Here is a 15,967-nt window from a genome sequence, read left to right as displayed (position 1 = left end):
TTCTTGGATTTACGTAATTGCCCTTACGACTAGTCCTTGGCTAATAAAACTGGGTTCAGAGCTCTGTTCGTGTTTTTGACTGAAAAGGGATCTAAGTGAGAGCTCGCTATTTCGATACTGAGGTATGCTCTCTGTTTTGGGTATCTGATCAAATGTGATTCTGAGTTTAATTTGATTTGGGTTTTGACCATGATCAGCTGGTTTTCAAATTTGGTGAATTACATGTATGCTCTTTTACTGTGCTCAAATTATAGTCCTGGGCATGAAAGATTGTTCTTTTTTGCTTAATTTGTGAGTAAGCTAAGAGATCTGATGCGGTATTAGTTCTGTTTTGTTAAAGATAATGTCTTTACTGTAGAAATTGATGAACCCAGAAAAACCCTTTTCACGATCTTGAAATTTGTGTGTGAAGCTGTTGTGGGCTTATTTGTAGTTTTTGTTGTTGACATTGTTTGGTATGGTTTGAAATGCAGGTAGAAGGAGATCATGGCGGGTTCTGGAAGTTCGATGATGTATTCCTTCCTTTTGTTCACTGTGATTCTGTCACTTCAAGAGATGTACAGAGGGAAGTTGGCATCAACTGAGTTGTTTACGATTCTCGGGGGTTTCACCAGTTCCCTCTTGTTCCTTGTGCTGCTCACTGTAAGTTCTAGAGCTCATTTCGGAGAATTTGCACTGTTTGTAGTTCCATACAGTGAGCTTATATCATATGGCATTGGTTTCTGTTATTGCAGTTCATTGGCAATTACCAGGAATCATGTGGTGTGAAGACTGGCTGGGGTGCTGGTGAGTGTGTTCATTTGTGTTTGTTTGCGTCTAAGAGGGTTTAGTGTGAATTAGGGTCTTAAAATGTGGCAAAAAAAAAAAAAAAAACCAATCCTATCTCTTGTGGGCAAGTGAGCACCTTTCGTAGAATTGCACCTCTGCAAGGAAGAATCATCCTTGCCAATTTGTTGGATATAACAAGACCATCCTCTAATTTCTATCCTCTTTATTGTTCAATCCAAAGAAACTATTGATAATGCACAAGCCTCGGTAACATGCCACTGTTGTGAATATACTCTATCTGCATGTTGAATCCTAGGTTTCCCTTAACCGTGCAAGTCATATTTGGACTCTCTTGAATGGCATGTCTAGGTGTGACCAGCCCGTTCCTAAATCCCTATTACATGATTGTTTGAAGTTTGGATAGAAATTTTAAGCTAAATCCACAGAAAGAGAGGTGAAGAATGCAACTCTTAAATTATAGGAACCTAGTTGACCAAATTTGTCATCTGACCTTCTGTGGGGAAGAGAAAGATGGGTGGAACGTTAAGCTAAGTAAATGTTTCCTGCAAAAGTCAAAATGCTTCCTTTTTATGGTATGAGTAACATTTTATCAGTGCTGTACATAAATGACTTTGCTTTTCATACTCAGTAAGTACCTTGCTTGTAAGGGAAGGATTGCATAAATGAATGTTAAGCTCTTTCCAATGTTCATAGATTATCTGAACTTGTGTTTAATATTCAACGATAAGGGAAGGATTGCATAAATAAATGTTAAGTCTTTGAACTACATCATTGAAGGGCTACTACTTCTCTGTATTAGTAATAGCTTCTGAAAGCTGACGAGACTCTGTGGTTCAGATATTAGTAATCACCTGAAATTTGAACAACTAAACTATTGACGGAAAGAAAGAAAGAAAAAAAAGGAACAATGATTATGAACTTCTCTTTTATTTATTAGTTTGGTAGGATGCTTTACTTTAGGATTCTTTTCCGTCTATTCATGAATCACCTTCTCAGTGTGCAGACTGTTGTTTTGTTGGTGTTTTACTTAAGTGACCAAACTTATTTAATTTTCTTTTGCAGTTATTGTAGCAGAAGCAGTTGCTCTTATTGCTGCTGGCACTGTCCATCGAGTTTGTATCACAACATGGTAATGCTAGCTCATGATTTACTAGTTATGGTATTGTATATTCTCAGATGTGCATGTTTTGGATATAGTCCCCTTATTGATAAGGAGCCTGATGTTTTCCATGTGGTTGAGATTAGACTACTGTTTAATGTAGCTTACTTTTGCTACTGTCCTTTGCAAAAGGAGAGATTTAGAGTTTTAGATTCAGTGAGTTTGATACATATCAATTCCACTTCATAATATAAGGACTTCAAAACGTTTGAGTATCTTAAACTCTTGCAGTTGCTCTTATTAGCTTTGAGATGTATTCAAGATTACAACGTTGTTAATGATCTAATTTTTCATGCAGTTTCTTGTTCTCTGCCGCAATACTGTATGAGGTCAACAAGCTTTCAGGGATAATGCTTACCAAAAGTGAATCTAAAACAAAAAGGCACTGAGTGGTGATGTTTGTTTAATTCACATGTTTTGAAATGTTTTTGTTTCCTTTTCATCCAACTTTGAGTACAATTTAGCCGTAGTAGAAAAGAGAAATTCAGTATTAACGTATCAGATATTTGTCAAACATGGAACTTGAAAGATGTGATTCGATCAATAGCATTTCTGTGATCTTGTTTACATCTGGTACACCTGGAGAGTGGAGATTAGCTAGGGCATATAAATGATATTGATTACTTCATACTTCTTCTCTCTCTTCATAGTTTCTTATATCCCACGGAGAGCCCCTTTGTGTTCTGTCAAATTTTGCCACCCTGATGGGTGTGTGTGTGTGTAGCCTATTTCTCTGTCACGATTCCACTTCCTATTCTGACAAAAGAATTCGAAGTTGGAGTGTATCATCCACAAAGCTTCAAACCTAAAAGGTGTTAAAACGGTGGTGCTTGTTGTGGTTCAGGGTAGGATGGTTTGATGATCTAAATGGAGGTTCAAAATGAAATTAGATTACAAGGGCCTATATTTTGTGTCCCAATGAGCCTATTTTGCGACAGAGAACTTCGAAGGCTTCCTTTTGTGCTTTAGCTTTGTTTTCTGCTTGCTTCGCTATCATTTTTGCTTGATCTAGCGAATCAGACAGTTCTCTAGAAGCTCTCTGGTCTGCTTCCACTATTTGCATCATGTTGGATTTCTCCATCTTCTTAGTAGCAAGTTGAGCTTGAAGGGCAGAAATCTTGACCTCCAATGATTGGATGTCTGCATTACACTGATGAAGGATTGGATTATGTTTTTGGAGCGCTTGATTCTTTGCTGATAACTGATCAGCCAGATCATTCCTTGCGCGTGTCGCTTGAAGATTAATTTCTTCTTCTTCTTTGAGTTGATTCAGAGCTTCAGGCAAGGAGGCTAGAAGTTCTTCTAGAGTCTTGATGATCTCTTCTTCTTCTTTAGTAGCGATTCTAGAAAGAGTACTGCAAGCTTCGCTTATCTTGCTGAGGAGTATTCCATCACTAAAATGAGATTGGGAGATGTTTCTCAGAGTACTTCTAGCAACTGCAACCGCTGCACTCTCAGACTCTGGTTCTTCAACAAAGCGGTCTAGATTTTCTTCTGTTAATAGCTTTGGACTAGAAGATGCACCAGAACCACTAGTCGGGGTGTGATGCTCATCGTTGCTTATCATCGAAGTGGTCTGCTCTGTGGCTGCTGATGACATTGCCATTGTTGGAATTCTATAGTCTTGGTTCTCGATCTCCAAGCTGCTTGATGTGGCTATAGCAGTCCAAGAATTTGCTTCCAAAATTGGAGTCTCTGAAGTTGAAATTTGTTGTTGCAATTCCTGCAAGAAAGAAATTTAGTTCTGAAATAAGAAATGATCATACTATAAAACTTAATAGACCATAAAAGTGGTTAAGACTGTACTTTAGGAGTGTCGACAGTGGCTTGGACATTCTCACTGTAAGAAACGAACAAGAAAGTAATTGAGAAGAGAGTCGGAAAAGTACCTCATTGCGTTTCATAACATGTTGTGCTTGATCATGACTTAAATTCCCAAAGAGGTCTCTCGATTTAGTTGACAAAGTACGATTCAATTTCTCCCAAACTTCTTTGACAATTGTGTAAACATATGCAGACTCGGGACTAGCATAAATTGATAACAGAAATACTTAATCAGTATAGGGTAATTGATAACAAGTATCCTTTAATTCGATTTTACCAAAAGTTGAAGCTGATGAAAAATGAAATTACAAAGTCAATTTACCTGTATTTTTGTATATGATACCCATACAGACCGGCTGCAGCTGACAAAGCATCCTTCCAAATGAGCACTTTGTCTATGTTGTTCTTGAATTTTTTTTCATGTTCTACAAATGCATCTGCATAACTCTTCTCTTGTTTCCGTACAACTGACGGATCTATCTCGTAAAACACAGGTATGACAATCCGTCCATATCTTTTCTTGCATTTCAGTATGTGCACAAGTTCATCCAAGCACCACCTAGAAGAAGCGTAGTCTTGTGAGAAAACAATTATCGAAATCTTTGATTGCTCAATTGCTTCCTCCAGGGAACATTCAATTTCATCTCCTCTTTCGAGTCTATTATCAATATAGGTATCAATATTCTTCCAAGTTAAACCCTGATAAAGATCGCCAGTAAATGTCCGGCGTGTGTCTGAACCTCTAAAACTGAGAAAGACATCATACTGGTCTCGAGGGAGTACATGTGCAGCACCAGAAGTATTCATAACCTGCAATTGTATTACTACATGCTTCTGGTTAATATATAATGCTAGTTATATTTGAGGTTCTTTTGTCTTTTGAGTTTTGAAAGAAAGAAATTTTTATTTTTTTGAATACTGAAAGAAATAATATTTGATTGTACTATATACTGAACAAAGGAAAGAGCTACCGCACTATGGTATTACCTTGAAGACTAAATTAGAAATTAAATGAACTCAAAAAATCAGAGCTTGCATTTGGAATTCCAATTCACATACATAAACATTTCGATAATCACTAATGAGTGTCAATCATTGTTCTTCTTTTTTTGCTGTATATCTAATAACCTCATCGTACAATCAATCTCATCCTTAATATATCCTTGTTTTATGTCACTGACCTAAGAATACATAGACCGGCCTATATTATATGCTCATGATCATAATGTAGTTCTTGTTTTCCTCGTATTAAAGCTTATTATTATATGTTACTGACCTAAGTAAAGCTTTGCATTTGGCTTGATTAATCGTTCACATTGTCTATAACAACAAGGACATCAGTACAGAGAAACCTGTCTAAAAAATGTGACCCTATAGATTGAGAGCAAATATCTAGGGTTTCCTTATCACTAATAAACATGACGTATTCCATATCTCTCTAACTCTTCGTAACAATTGTAAGAAAACGAACAAGAATCTAAATCAGACGAGTCAGAGGACTTACCGGAACATCTTGTGCTTGAATGGATAATAACAATTCAATTTGTTGATGAAGAAGCTGCCTTTCAATCCCAAAGAGGTCCCTCGATTTAGTTGACGAGATACAATCCAATTTCTCCCAAGTTTCTTCGACAATTGTGTAAACAAATGCAGACTCCGGACTTGTATAATTGGAGAACAGAAATACGTACTTAATTAGTATGGGGTGAATAAATACTAGTATTCTTCGTTATCAGTTTTACCAAAAGTAGAAGCTAATGAAAAATAAAATTACAAAGACGTACAAATTAATACCTGTATTTTTGTGTATGATATCCAGATAGGGCGGCTGCAGCTGACAGAGCATCCCTCCAAATGAGCACCTTGTCCATGTGGTACTTGAAACTTTTTTCATATTTCACAAATGCATCTGCATAACTCTTCTCTTGTTTCCGTACAACTGACGGCTCTATCTCGTAAAACACAGGTACAACAGTCCGTCCATATCTTTTCTTGCATTTCAGTATGTGCACAAGTTCATCCAAGCACCACCTAGAAGAGGCGTAGCCTTGTGAGAAAACAATTATCGAAATCTTTGACTTCTCGATTGCTGCCTCCAGAGCATATTCAATTTCAGCTCCTACTTCAAGTCTATCATAGATAAAGGTATCAATCTTCTTCCAAGTTAAACCCTGATAAAGATCTTCGGTAAACGTCTGGCGCGTGTCTAGACCTCTAAAACTAAGAAAGACATCATACTTGTCTCGAAGGAGTTCATGAACAGCAGCAGCAGCAACAGCAGAAGAGGAAGAAGCCATATATATTGAATTATTGATAACCTGCAAATCCATATTCATATAGAAGCAGCTTGCAGTTAGTTCTCCTATTCAATTATTGACTCTGTACAGTACTGTGATATAAGGGAATCTGCAAAAGTCAGTAGTATCGAATTATTAATTACCTATCTACAAAGAAGGTTAATCAACAGATTTCAATATTTTACTGGGGGCAAGGCCCCCACTGGTCTTACATTGGCTCCGCCATTGCCTATTGTAATTACCTATTGGCCGGTATTCAGCAACGAAGAGCATGCAAAACAAGTACTGTGAAGAGAGACTAATTCTAATCGGGACGTACTCAGCTAGAGATTGAAGAGATCGAACTTGCCGGAAAGTATATATATCAGAGGTCAAATGCAGGTTCAGGCAAAACCATTTCCTCAAAGATGTATCTTTTCCGCTGCACATTCATCAGTTTGAATCTCTATCGCTATTTATATGGAAGCCCTCATCTCTATACTTTTCAACCACGTCACAGAGACCGACTTGATTAGTGTTAAAACAATATCGATCTTAATCCTATTTGTGGTCGTCAATGAAAAAGACATGCTTGCTGCTTGCACTAATTGATTAAATCAGGCATGTCGGCATCGTCTCAGCTGCTACTAGTCAATGAGTCAGTCTCCCAGTTTGATTATTCAAAGTTGGCGATTGACTGAATATTAGCTAATTGATTTATTAGCAGCTGCAAGTCAATTACCAAGACTTTGTCTCGGATTCTCTTCGAACAAAAAGACACCGTCTCAGAATAAACAAATCATGCATGGATGAAAACACCGTATATATAAACACCGGGTAGTAGTCCATACTCCATAGAGGAATGCAGGTTCGTAATATCATGAAAGTCCCCTAACAGAAACTGGGGTTCATCATTTGCAATTTTGCATGGGGTTCTAGCCGAGTCAATCAGACTTCTGCATATTTTTCAATTGAAGCAGTATCACGTGCGCGTATCAACTTTAGGTTCTAAAAGCTACAACAGCATCCATAGTGTAATGAAGAATCAATTAGACTGCAGCCATATGAATATAACCTGTAAAATGATCAATCAGCTAGACAGCAAATGAAGGATCAATTAGACAGTGAACTCAGCAATAGCAACTTATCTACTCCTCCGATCCTTTACTTGGGCACAAAGTCTTTGAGGTAAGGTGGAGCTTGGGTCTTTCTCTTTGGCTTCTGAGTTGATGCCCCTGCTTGCCTCTTCAGTTTCTTGCTGGGTTGTTCCTGAATACAGTTGGAAGGATGCTATCAGTATTTGAAAAATGAAGATCAACAAGTTTATACTAGTTGGAATTGGGTAATGTCCTCCCCGGTTCTCTAGAATGCAATCTCAAACTAATTAGTTCCATCAATATCAGGTCATGAAGAATAAATAAGACAGCATTAAGAGTCCTGATCAGTTCTTACCACCTCCTGCAAAGGCACATCTGGTAAAACAGTCGCATTGTTCTCATCAACAGTCTGGTCAGCAAGACCGCTCGATGTGCCGCCTGTGTTTACATCTCTGTTAGGCTTGCCAGGGCCGCTTCCAGAATCATGGGCATACAATAAGCGGATCCCACACGCCTTCAATATTCCCTTAATAAACCCACTTGCGTAGAAGTGAAAAGACGCTTTAGCGACTTTGGTGAAAGGAACGAGGCTGGCTCCTGCACTTGAATGTTTTGCCCCGGTAAAGGACCACAACACATGATCTGAATTTGTTCTTGCCCCACGAAGGACCGTGTTTGGGATTATGGATGAGTATCCATAGCCTTCACCATTGTGGGTTTTGTAATTGCACTGACATGTCAACTCGAACTCGGATGCCACCACAGCGCATAGAGCAAATCCCAAGAAGTCTGCATTGTGAAACCAATCTGGAGAAAACTCAATTTCCACTGAACATCCCTCTGCACGATAGCTGAACCATTCCGGAATTGCATTTCCCGGGTAAATGACAGTAACTGAATCCTCCGTTGACAATCGATCTGGCTGTATAAGTAAAGAGAAGTCATATAAGAACTTATATAGACAAAAAGTGAGTGCGTGAGAGAGAAACAAAGATGTACATGTATTGTTTTATCAACTTTTGATGATGCCATTTTCATAATGCTACTACGTGCATCATCCATTATGTTGCTCCTTGAATTGTCATTCAAATCTATGCAGTCAATGAAGTTAAGAAGTTCTTCACGGTAACAAGGATCTTCAAATTGATGTGCAGACGTCCTTGAACTCGCCACCTGCTGCAATGACGTGCACCCATCTGCCTCCAAAGTTTCTAGCAGCGCTGGGAGCTCGGGTAAAGATTGAAGCTTCTTGCATTCGCTTAACTTCAGAATACGAAGGCCAGAAACATTATTGATGCTTACAGGTATGCTCTCAATCATGCTGTCTTCTAGATTTAGAATGTGCAACGAGGATAAGCAAATGAGATCATCAGGGATTTGTAACCTGTCGCACCCACCAATGTTAAATTCTTTCAAAGAGCACAGACCGACTGAGAAGGGAGGCAATTTTTCTAGTGTCGAACAGAATCCAAGACTGAGATTTGCAAGACAATTTAATTTGTAGATGCTATTATGAAGTTTGTTCAAGCTTCCACAAAAATCCAAATTTAAGTATTCCACATTGCATGGTAACTCCGGGAGATATTCAAGCATCATGCAGAATGCCAGATTCAGGGAAGTAAGCTTGTCAAGATGTTGAAAGTATGAAGGAATTTCAACCAAATTTGTAGCACTGAGATCTATATTCTCAATATTTGCACAACGAGAGAGATCTGGAACTTTTGTCAGATATTCGCAATAAGACAAATTTAAGAATCTCAAATTGCATGGCATCTCATTTGGAAAAGTTTCAAGGTTCTCACACCCACTCAGATTCAGAGATGTTAGCTTCTTGAGATTTTCAAAATATGAAGGAACTTCAGCCAAGCTTATACACCAACTGAAATCTATTTCCTCAATATTTGGACTCTCAGAGAGATCTGGAACTTCACAAAGTTCTTTGGAATAACTAAGATCTATCACTTTTAAGCTACCGAGATTCTGTAACAAATAGAGTAAAGACATAAATATATTGAGAAAAGAAACTTAACATGGATATTTCTAGCTGATTACGTACATAATTTGATTGATATTGATGAAGGGAAAGGTGAAAATTACGTACCTTGCCATTACTCCAAAGTTTCTCAATTAGGCTATAAGACATACGAAGCTCAACAAGGTTACGTGGAAGAAATTCCGATGGCAAAGATTTAAAACGGTATCCATCCCAGTAGAGATATCTAAGGCCTTCAGGAAGAGACTCGAGTCCTTGAGGAAGGTACACTTTGTTGGCCTCGTCTACATCTTCTTGCGAATGTTTGAATGGAGCATGAAACTTTAGCAACCTCAAGTTATGCATATTTTTGAAGGTTGTGCGACTCAACTGTAAACCTTGAATCCTAGAGATGTTAACAAACATGACTTCAACTCTTGCAGTTCCCTATAAAATAACACCAAGGGTAAAGAAAGTACTTATAAAAAGAGAATATGCTAATGAAAATATGAGTGTCAATTTCATTCCATTTTTTATTCAAAGATAATCAGAAGTTTTAACTTGAATTTGATAAAGTTTAGAGCCTCAAACTGTGTTCCTAAAAAGTTCAACTGATTGACTAGTTATGTATTCTTAGTTTTTAAGTATAAGAAAAATGTAATGATAATGATGATGATTAAAAACTTCGGTTTGGACCAAGAAAGAATCAATTTCCAGATGAAATGAAACACAATTAACATAAGTGAACATGGATTTTAGCAGCTCATGTATGCAGTTTAAAGAATGTAAATTTAGCACTTACAGTATTATATTTCAATACTTGATAGCTATCATCAACACTCCACAGCCTACTGCGTCTTCCCGGGTCAAAAGTACATTGTTCACGCACAATTGACATACCCATCTCTTGCAACAAATCATGCATCTCTAAGCAATCATTCACTGAAATTGATATGAGAGACATATCAATGAGAACTGATATTCCCTGAAGTGGTGCACAGAATCCATGCATTTCTATCAGTCTTTCAACATCATACTTGTTTTCCCCTTTGAAGAAACATGCAATATCAAGAAATATCTGTCTCTCATGTTCCTGTAACCCATTATAACTCACTCTTAACACATCCTGGATTTTTTTGTCGGGAAACCTTTTCAATATTTTCAACTTATCCTTGCAATCTTTTTCGTTATTGCAATTACGGAATAAGGAACCCAAAATTTTAAGAACTAATGGGATACCTTCAGCATAACTTACCACCTCTTCTAACAACTCTGAATTATCTATTTTGGAAGCACCATCTCTGAAAGCTTTCAACTGAAAGAGCTTGAGAGCATCAACATCATTTAACTTAATCACCTTGTATATAAGATCATCATCCACTCTTTCTATCAATGGGCGCCTATCTCTGGAAGTAATAATAACTCTACTCCCACAGCCAAAAACAACTTGTTGTCCAAGTAAATAATCTAACTGTTCTGATTCATTCACATCATCAAGAACCACGAGCACCTTTGTACGTGACAACCTGTTTAAAACAAATAACCCTATAGATGGAGTGTCAATACTTAGACTTTTGTCCATTAACAACTTGCGAAAGAGCTCATTACGCAAATCAAGTATTCCTCGTTTCTCCGACTCCTCCCTAACATTGGAAAGAAATGTACAAGTATCGAATTTAGAAGAGTGACGGTGATACACAGCATCAGCAAGAGTGGTCTTACCAATACCGCCCATACCCCAAATACCTACAAGGCGGAATTCAACATCTTCTGCGTCAATGCATAACAACGATTCAATTTGTTGAATCTGACTCTCAAACCCAATAAGGCCCCTCACAGAAGTCGATGAGATACGCATCAATTTCCCCAAGATATCATTGACAATTTTCTCAACTAATTCAGCCTCGGTCCTAGCATGCATATATTAAAAATTAGTGAATACTTGGTAGATATGTGCAATTAATTATTCTTTAAATCATATCTAACAGCTTCCCAACTATCTCCTATAGGGATAATGAAGAAAGATGAAACAAAATTCCCAAAATTTACAGTAATCTCTACAATTGTAAGGAAGAATCATGGACACTTAAGAAATTGCTGTAAAATAAGAAATCAGCTGGAGTTGGATAAGGAAAAATTATGGAAGCAAAAGCGTCCCTATGATACAAAAAATAGAGAATCTGTTGGAATTATAATGCTCTAAAACAGGATGAAGTTACAGATCGAGTTACTTACCTAACATTTTGGGAATCAAACCCAGATAGATTGGCTGCAGTTGACAAAGCATCCCTCCAAATGAGCACTTTGTCCTTGAAACGTTTTTCTTTTTCATGACTTACAAATGCATCTGCATAACTTTCCTCCTGTTTCCGTACATGTGATGGATCTATTTCGTAAAATACAGGTATAACAATACGTCCATATTTTTGCTTGCATTTAAGTATATGGACAAGTTCATCCAAGCACCACCTAGAAGAGGCGTAGTTTTTTGAGAAAACAATTATCGAAATCCTTGATTGCTCAATTGCTTCCAATAGCGCAAGTTCAATTTCCTCTCCTCTTTCAAGTTGGTCATCTATGTAGGTATCAATTTTTCTCCGCTTTAAAGCGTCATAAAGATAGGTGGTAAATTTCAGGCGCGTGTCTATACCTCTAAAACTAAGAAAGACATCATACTTGTCATGAGGGAGAACATGAGCAGCAACAGAAAGAGAAGAGGCGGAAGCCATATTAATAACCTGCAAATCCATATTCATAGATGATAACTGGCTGCATATATTCAGGTCTTTGAAGGTAACATAGATGTATTATAGAAAAAAGAGGCAGCACCACACTATGGTACTCCCTGATATGGAATCTGCCAGTCAGTAATAATTACCTTTTGGGATTCAGTAGAAAGGTAGAAACAAGTCGTTTGAAGATAGATTTATTGCTTAATCAGGAAGCAGCTTGCTAGAGATCGAACTTGCAGGGAGTAATCAAAGATTACAAATATGCAGGTTCAGGGAAACCAACATAATTCTTTCCGCTACACAGGCATCAGTTGAATCTCACTTGCTATTCAGATTGCTCTTTTAATATGTTAAAACAATACTTGAAGATCATTGTAAAACCTATATGTGGTCACCGAAGAGACAAAGTCTTGGTAGCTGTAAGATTAACTGCAAGATGAAATTAATTAATTAGTGTTAACTGTTAAATCAATATTTAATGGGAAGACTGACTAATTGACTAGTAGCTGGTGTGAAGATGATCAATTAATTAGTGCAAGCAGCACGCTTAAAAAAAGGAAAGGGTCAATGACGAATTCGAAGAAAAAAAAATCATAGATAGAGCCATAGAGGCAAAACATGAACAAAGCTTGCAAACACCACTAAACAAAAATGGAGAAAAGACTCAGAAAAAGAAAGAAATGCCTGCTTCACCATTACGCATTTACACGATAGAGATGTATCTTAAGCAAGAAAAGCCTAACAATTGAAAAAACAATGAAAAGAATAATAAGCAAGCTACTGAAAATGATATTGCAACTGCAGGTCCTTGAATTGGGTACCTTTTGTAATTCACATTCTTTTAAGACCTTGTTCACATCAATAAACAGAAATAGAGGTCTCATCTACCTTGATTCCACTCCTTTTGAATGAAAAATCCATCAACAGCATCTTCAATCCTATTTGACCCCATATTATGTGCCAAAACTGGGTTCAACTGTTCAGTGTTCATACATTAACGCACTCCTGAATCTGGGTAGAACATCTTCTACTCTTCCAAACAAAATTCCGATCTCACTATAAGGGCCGTATCAACAGCAGAAGGATTTATTTTTATTTCTTTTCAGAGTCATAATAGGGATCATTGACGGAAATTATAGTATGAACGACAGGAATATAGACACACACACACAAACATGAAGCTGATCGCATTTGTTTAAAGTTTCATTCTTCTTCTTTTAGTTTATGAACAAAGCAAGCAAATCGATCAATTCCTTGGTTTACATTTCTCAATCACCCATCTAACTATAAGTTCCAAAATACATACAATTCTAGAAAGCAAGGAAAATAGAGTGGCGAAGCAAACGTACTGTAGACGGCGACGTCTTCGGCGGAGAACTCGAGTCTCGACTTTCCGGTGTCCTTTTGCTTCTCAAAAGAATGAACATGCAGGGCCCGGACTTTATATACAAGAAAACTGACCACTGCGTGACAGCCTGACAGGGATAAAGGACACAGTACAGTGTCGTGAGCATCTTAGTGAACCTAATCCACCATCAAATCTGGACCGTCCGTCCCGAAAAAAGCGAGAAAGGTACAATTAAGAGCATGTCCACCATCTACGGGTGGACTCGGTCCCAACGGTTCGGTTTTTAGGCACTAACCAAAAATCGAAACCGAAGCTTCGGTTTTCTATTTTCTAGAACCGAAACCGATAAAAATATATAAAAGACCGCACTTGTCGGTTAACCTAACATCGGTTCGGTTTCGGTGCAGTTTCGGTTACAAAACCTATTATCCATAATATTTTTTACACTTAACCAAATAACATAAAAAATAAACATATCAAAGTTGTAAACTATCAACACTTCAAATAAGTTAATCTAATGGGTTCAAATAACTAATCCAAATGAAAAGGGAAGCTAAAATTTATACATAATTTATTTGAAGCCTCCAACATTCATATATAACAAAAGATAAAATTACATGGGAAAGATTTCGATTAGACTTAAACACTTAAAGACATAATCATGTGTGTGAAAGCCTACTATTTACAACCCATAACCGATAAGAATATAACACGTAATGTAGAATTAAGTATTAATAATTAATATATGGAGAATGAATATATGTCGGTTCAGTTCGGTTTAATCGGTTTTTAGGATGCATGGAACCGCAAACCGACACCGCATTTCTCGGTTTGTGTGGTTTCTGAAACCGATTGTCTCGGTTCTATTCGGTTTCGGTTACTCGGTGTCGGTTCGGTGCGGTTTTAACCGGTTTCGGTTTTTTCGGTGCCTAAAAGTCCACCCCTACACCCATCCATAAAAATTCAACCCCGGTTAGAAGCCACATAGGCAATCTAACCCAAACCCAAAAAACATCAATCCACTCATAAAATGGGTTATCTCATTTTCTAGCACAAGTCACTTTGTTGGGGAGATATTCAACCCAGGTGAGAGGAGAAGAGTGACCAAGGCAAGTTTGATCCACCTCAGCCTAGACCCAAGCTTGTGGCTTGTTGGGGAGATATTCAACCCAGGTGAGAGGAGAAGAGTGACCCAGGTGAGTTTGATCCATCTCAGCCTAGACCCAAACTCGTGGCTTGCGTCAGCAATGAGCATCCCCCGACCCATGAGCCTGGAAGCTGTGTTTCGCACACGAACCAACTGCAACGATCGACCGACGTGCGTGTGATGACGACTTGTGGGCGCAACAGAGAGAAGGGGACCACGCCACGCGTCGCACACTGGAGGCCATCTAGAAAGGTTTCAAATGCAACGGTCCACAGATCTTGACCATTGGTTTGAGATGTTTTGACAGATCTTATGGTCCATAATTGATGACCGTTGCAACTAAATTTTTTTTAAACAAAATTCGACCGTTTGGAATTTTTTGGAACAAAAAATTAATGGTAAGAAAAAAATTAACCCTTTCAACGGGCAGGAAAAAAAAGTCAAAAATATTAAATTTTTTGTATAATCCCCTATAAATACCCATCAAAATTTTACACATTCCACACCAATTTCTCTCACACATCAAAATTTCTTAGTTTTTAAATTCCATAGATTTCATCTTCTAGGTTTTTCCTTTGTTTCAACCATGGTTGGAATTAACACAACTTTGCCCAAATGGAGTCCAGAGGAAGACCTCCAATTGTGCAAGTCATGGAGGTTTATTAGCCAAGATTCGGGAAAGGGTAAAGATCAAAAGAAAGCCGAGCTATGGGATAATGTCCGCAAACACTAATTCGAAAATTTACCAGATGCTACCGATCGAAGTGCATCTGCATTTATAGGGAGGTGAAGAATTCTGAAACCCGAATTGTTTCAATGGCATTGTGCATTACGACAAGCTAAGAATTGGGTAAAGAGTGGTACAAGTCCACTTGATGAGGTATGAATAATTAGTTACTAATTTCGTGTTTACATAATTATTATGATATTTTGATAAATTAGTTACTATTTCATGTATCCCATTAATTGTAGTTTTTAAATTTGTAGTATAAGAAAGCACAAGAGATTTGGAAACAAGCGATGTCCAAAGGGAAATCAATCAAGAGACAAAAAGATTTCTCAAGTTTTGCTTGCTATGAAGTTGTTCAAGGTTTTCAAGCATTTCGTGACATTCCACCTCCGGTCGAGACGAGTGCGGCAACATCAATGGGAGGCAATGAAGATATGTCTACCCAACCAAGTTGTGATGTTTCTCCTATCAACTTAAAAAAAAGATGTTGATGAAGTTGTTCCCAACCCGAATGCGTGACCTATAGGAAGAAAGGCTGCAAAGGAAGCACAACGAAAAGGGAAGGCAACCAAAGAAGAATCACATGTTGCATCTGCTGTCGTGACGCTTACAAACAGCCAAGCATCAATCTTGTCAGCGAGGGAAAAACGAGATGAAGCATATGCAAGGCAATTGCAAGACCAACAACAATGAGAATATATGCGGCTCCAAATGGTTATGCGGAATGAGCAATTCAAATCCAAGAGAGGGAAGAGCGTATCATGGAGATGAATCCAAGCACTATGTCGCCAGGGCCTAGAAAAGATTATTGGCTAGCAAAACAAAAGGCGATAGCGAAGACACAAGCAAATTTGTCGGGGTCTTTCTCCGGTGGATATCCCCAACCACATTTC

At 37.9% G+C, this 15,967-nt stretch overlaps 3 protein-coding genes across 3 annotated transcripts; 1 reads left to right on the top strand and 2 right to left on the bottom strand.

The window, feature by feature from the left end:
- Nucleotides 1-77: 77 nt before the first annotated feature.
- On the top strand, nt 78-2,687 carry LOC101294527 (protein KRTCAP2 homolog). The gene is made up of 5 exons (XM_004290862.1): nt 78-122; nt 474-642; nt 735-786; nt 1,852-1,918; nt 2,247-2,687. The coding sequence occupies exons 2-5, from the start codon at nt 487-489 to the stop codon at nt 2,335-2,337; spliced, it is 366 nt and encodes a 121-aa protein (XP_004290910.1). The 5' UTR covers nt 78-122; nt 474-486; the 3' UTR covers nt 2,338-2,687.
- Nucleotides 2,684-7,296, bottom strand: LOC101294233. Its single transcript, XM_004290861.1, has 6 exons — nt 6,213-7,296; nt 5,567-6,090; nt 5,277-5,433; nt 4,095-4,582; nt 3,838-3,973; nt 2,684-3,671 (listed from the first exon to the last, which is right to left on the bottom strand). The coding sequence occupies exons 2-6, from the start codon at nt 6,067-6,069 to the stop codon at nt 2,850-2,852; spliced, it is 2,106 nt and encodes a 701-aa protein (XP_004290909.1). The 5' UTR covers nt 6,070-6,090; nt 6,213-7,296; the 3' UTR covers nt 2,684-2,849.
- On the bottom strand, nt 7,213-13,262 carry LOC101307461 (TMV resistance protein N-like). The gene is made up of 8 exons (XM_004292670.1): nt 13,199-13,262; nt 11,996-12,278; nt 11,353-11,855; nt 9,920-11,027; nt 9,247-9,564; nt 8,145-9,125; nt 7,501-8,067; nt 7,213-7,317 (listed from the first exon to the last, which is right to left on the bottom strand). The coding sequence occupies exons 3-8, from the start codon at nt 11,844-11,846 to the stop codon at nt 7,213-7,215; spliced, it is 3,573 nt and encodes a 1,190-aa protein (XP_004292718.1). The 5' UTR covers nt 11,847-11,855; nt 11,996-12,278; nt 13,199-13,262.
- Nucleotides 13,263-15,967: the final 2,705 nt, after the last annotated feature.

Source organism: Fragaria vesca, linkage group LG2, assembly GCF_000184155.1.
Source record: "Fragaria vesca subsp. vesca linkage group LG2, FraVesHawaii_1.0, whole genome shotgun sequence".
NCBI lineage: Eukaryota > Viridiplantae > Streptophyta > Magnoliopsida > Rosales > Rosaceae > Fragaria > Fragaria vesca.
The sequence above is the reverse complement of the archived record's forward strand: the minus strand, read 5'-3'. Positions and strand labels throughout refer to the sequence as shown.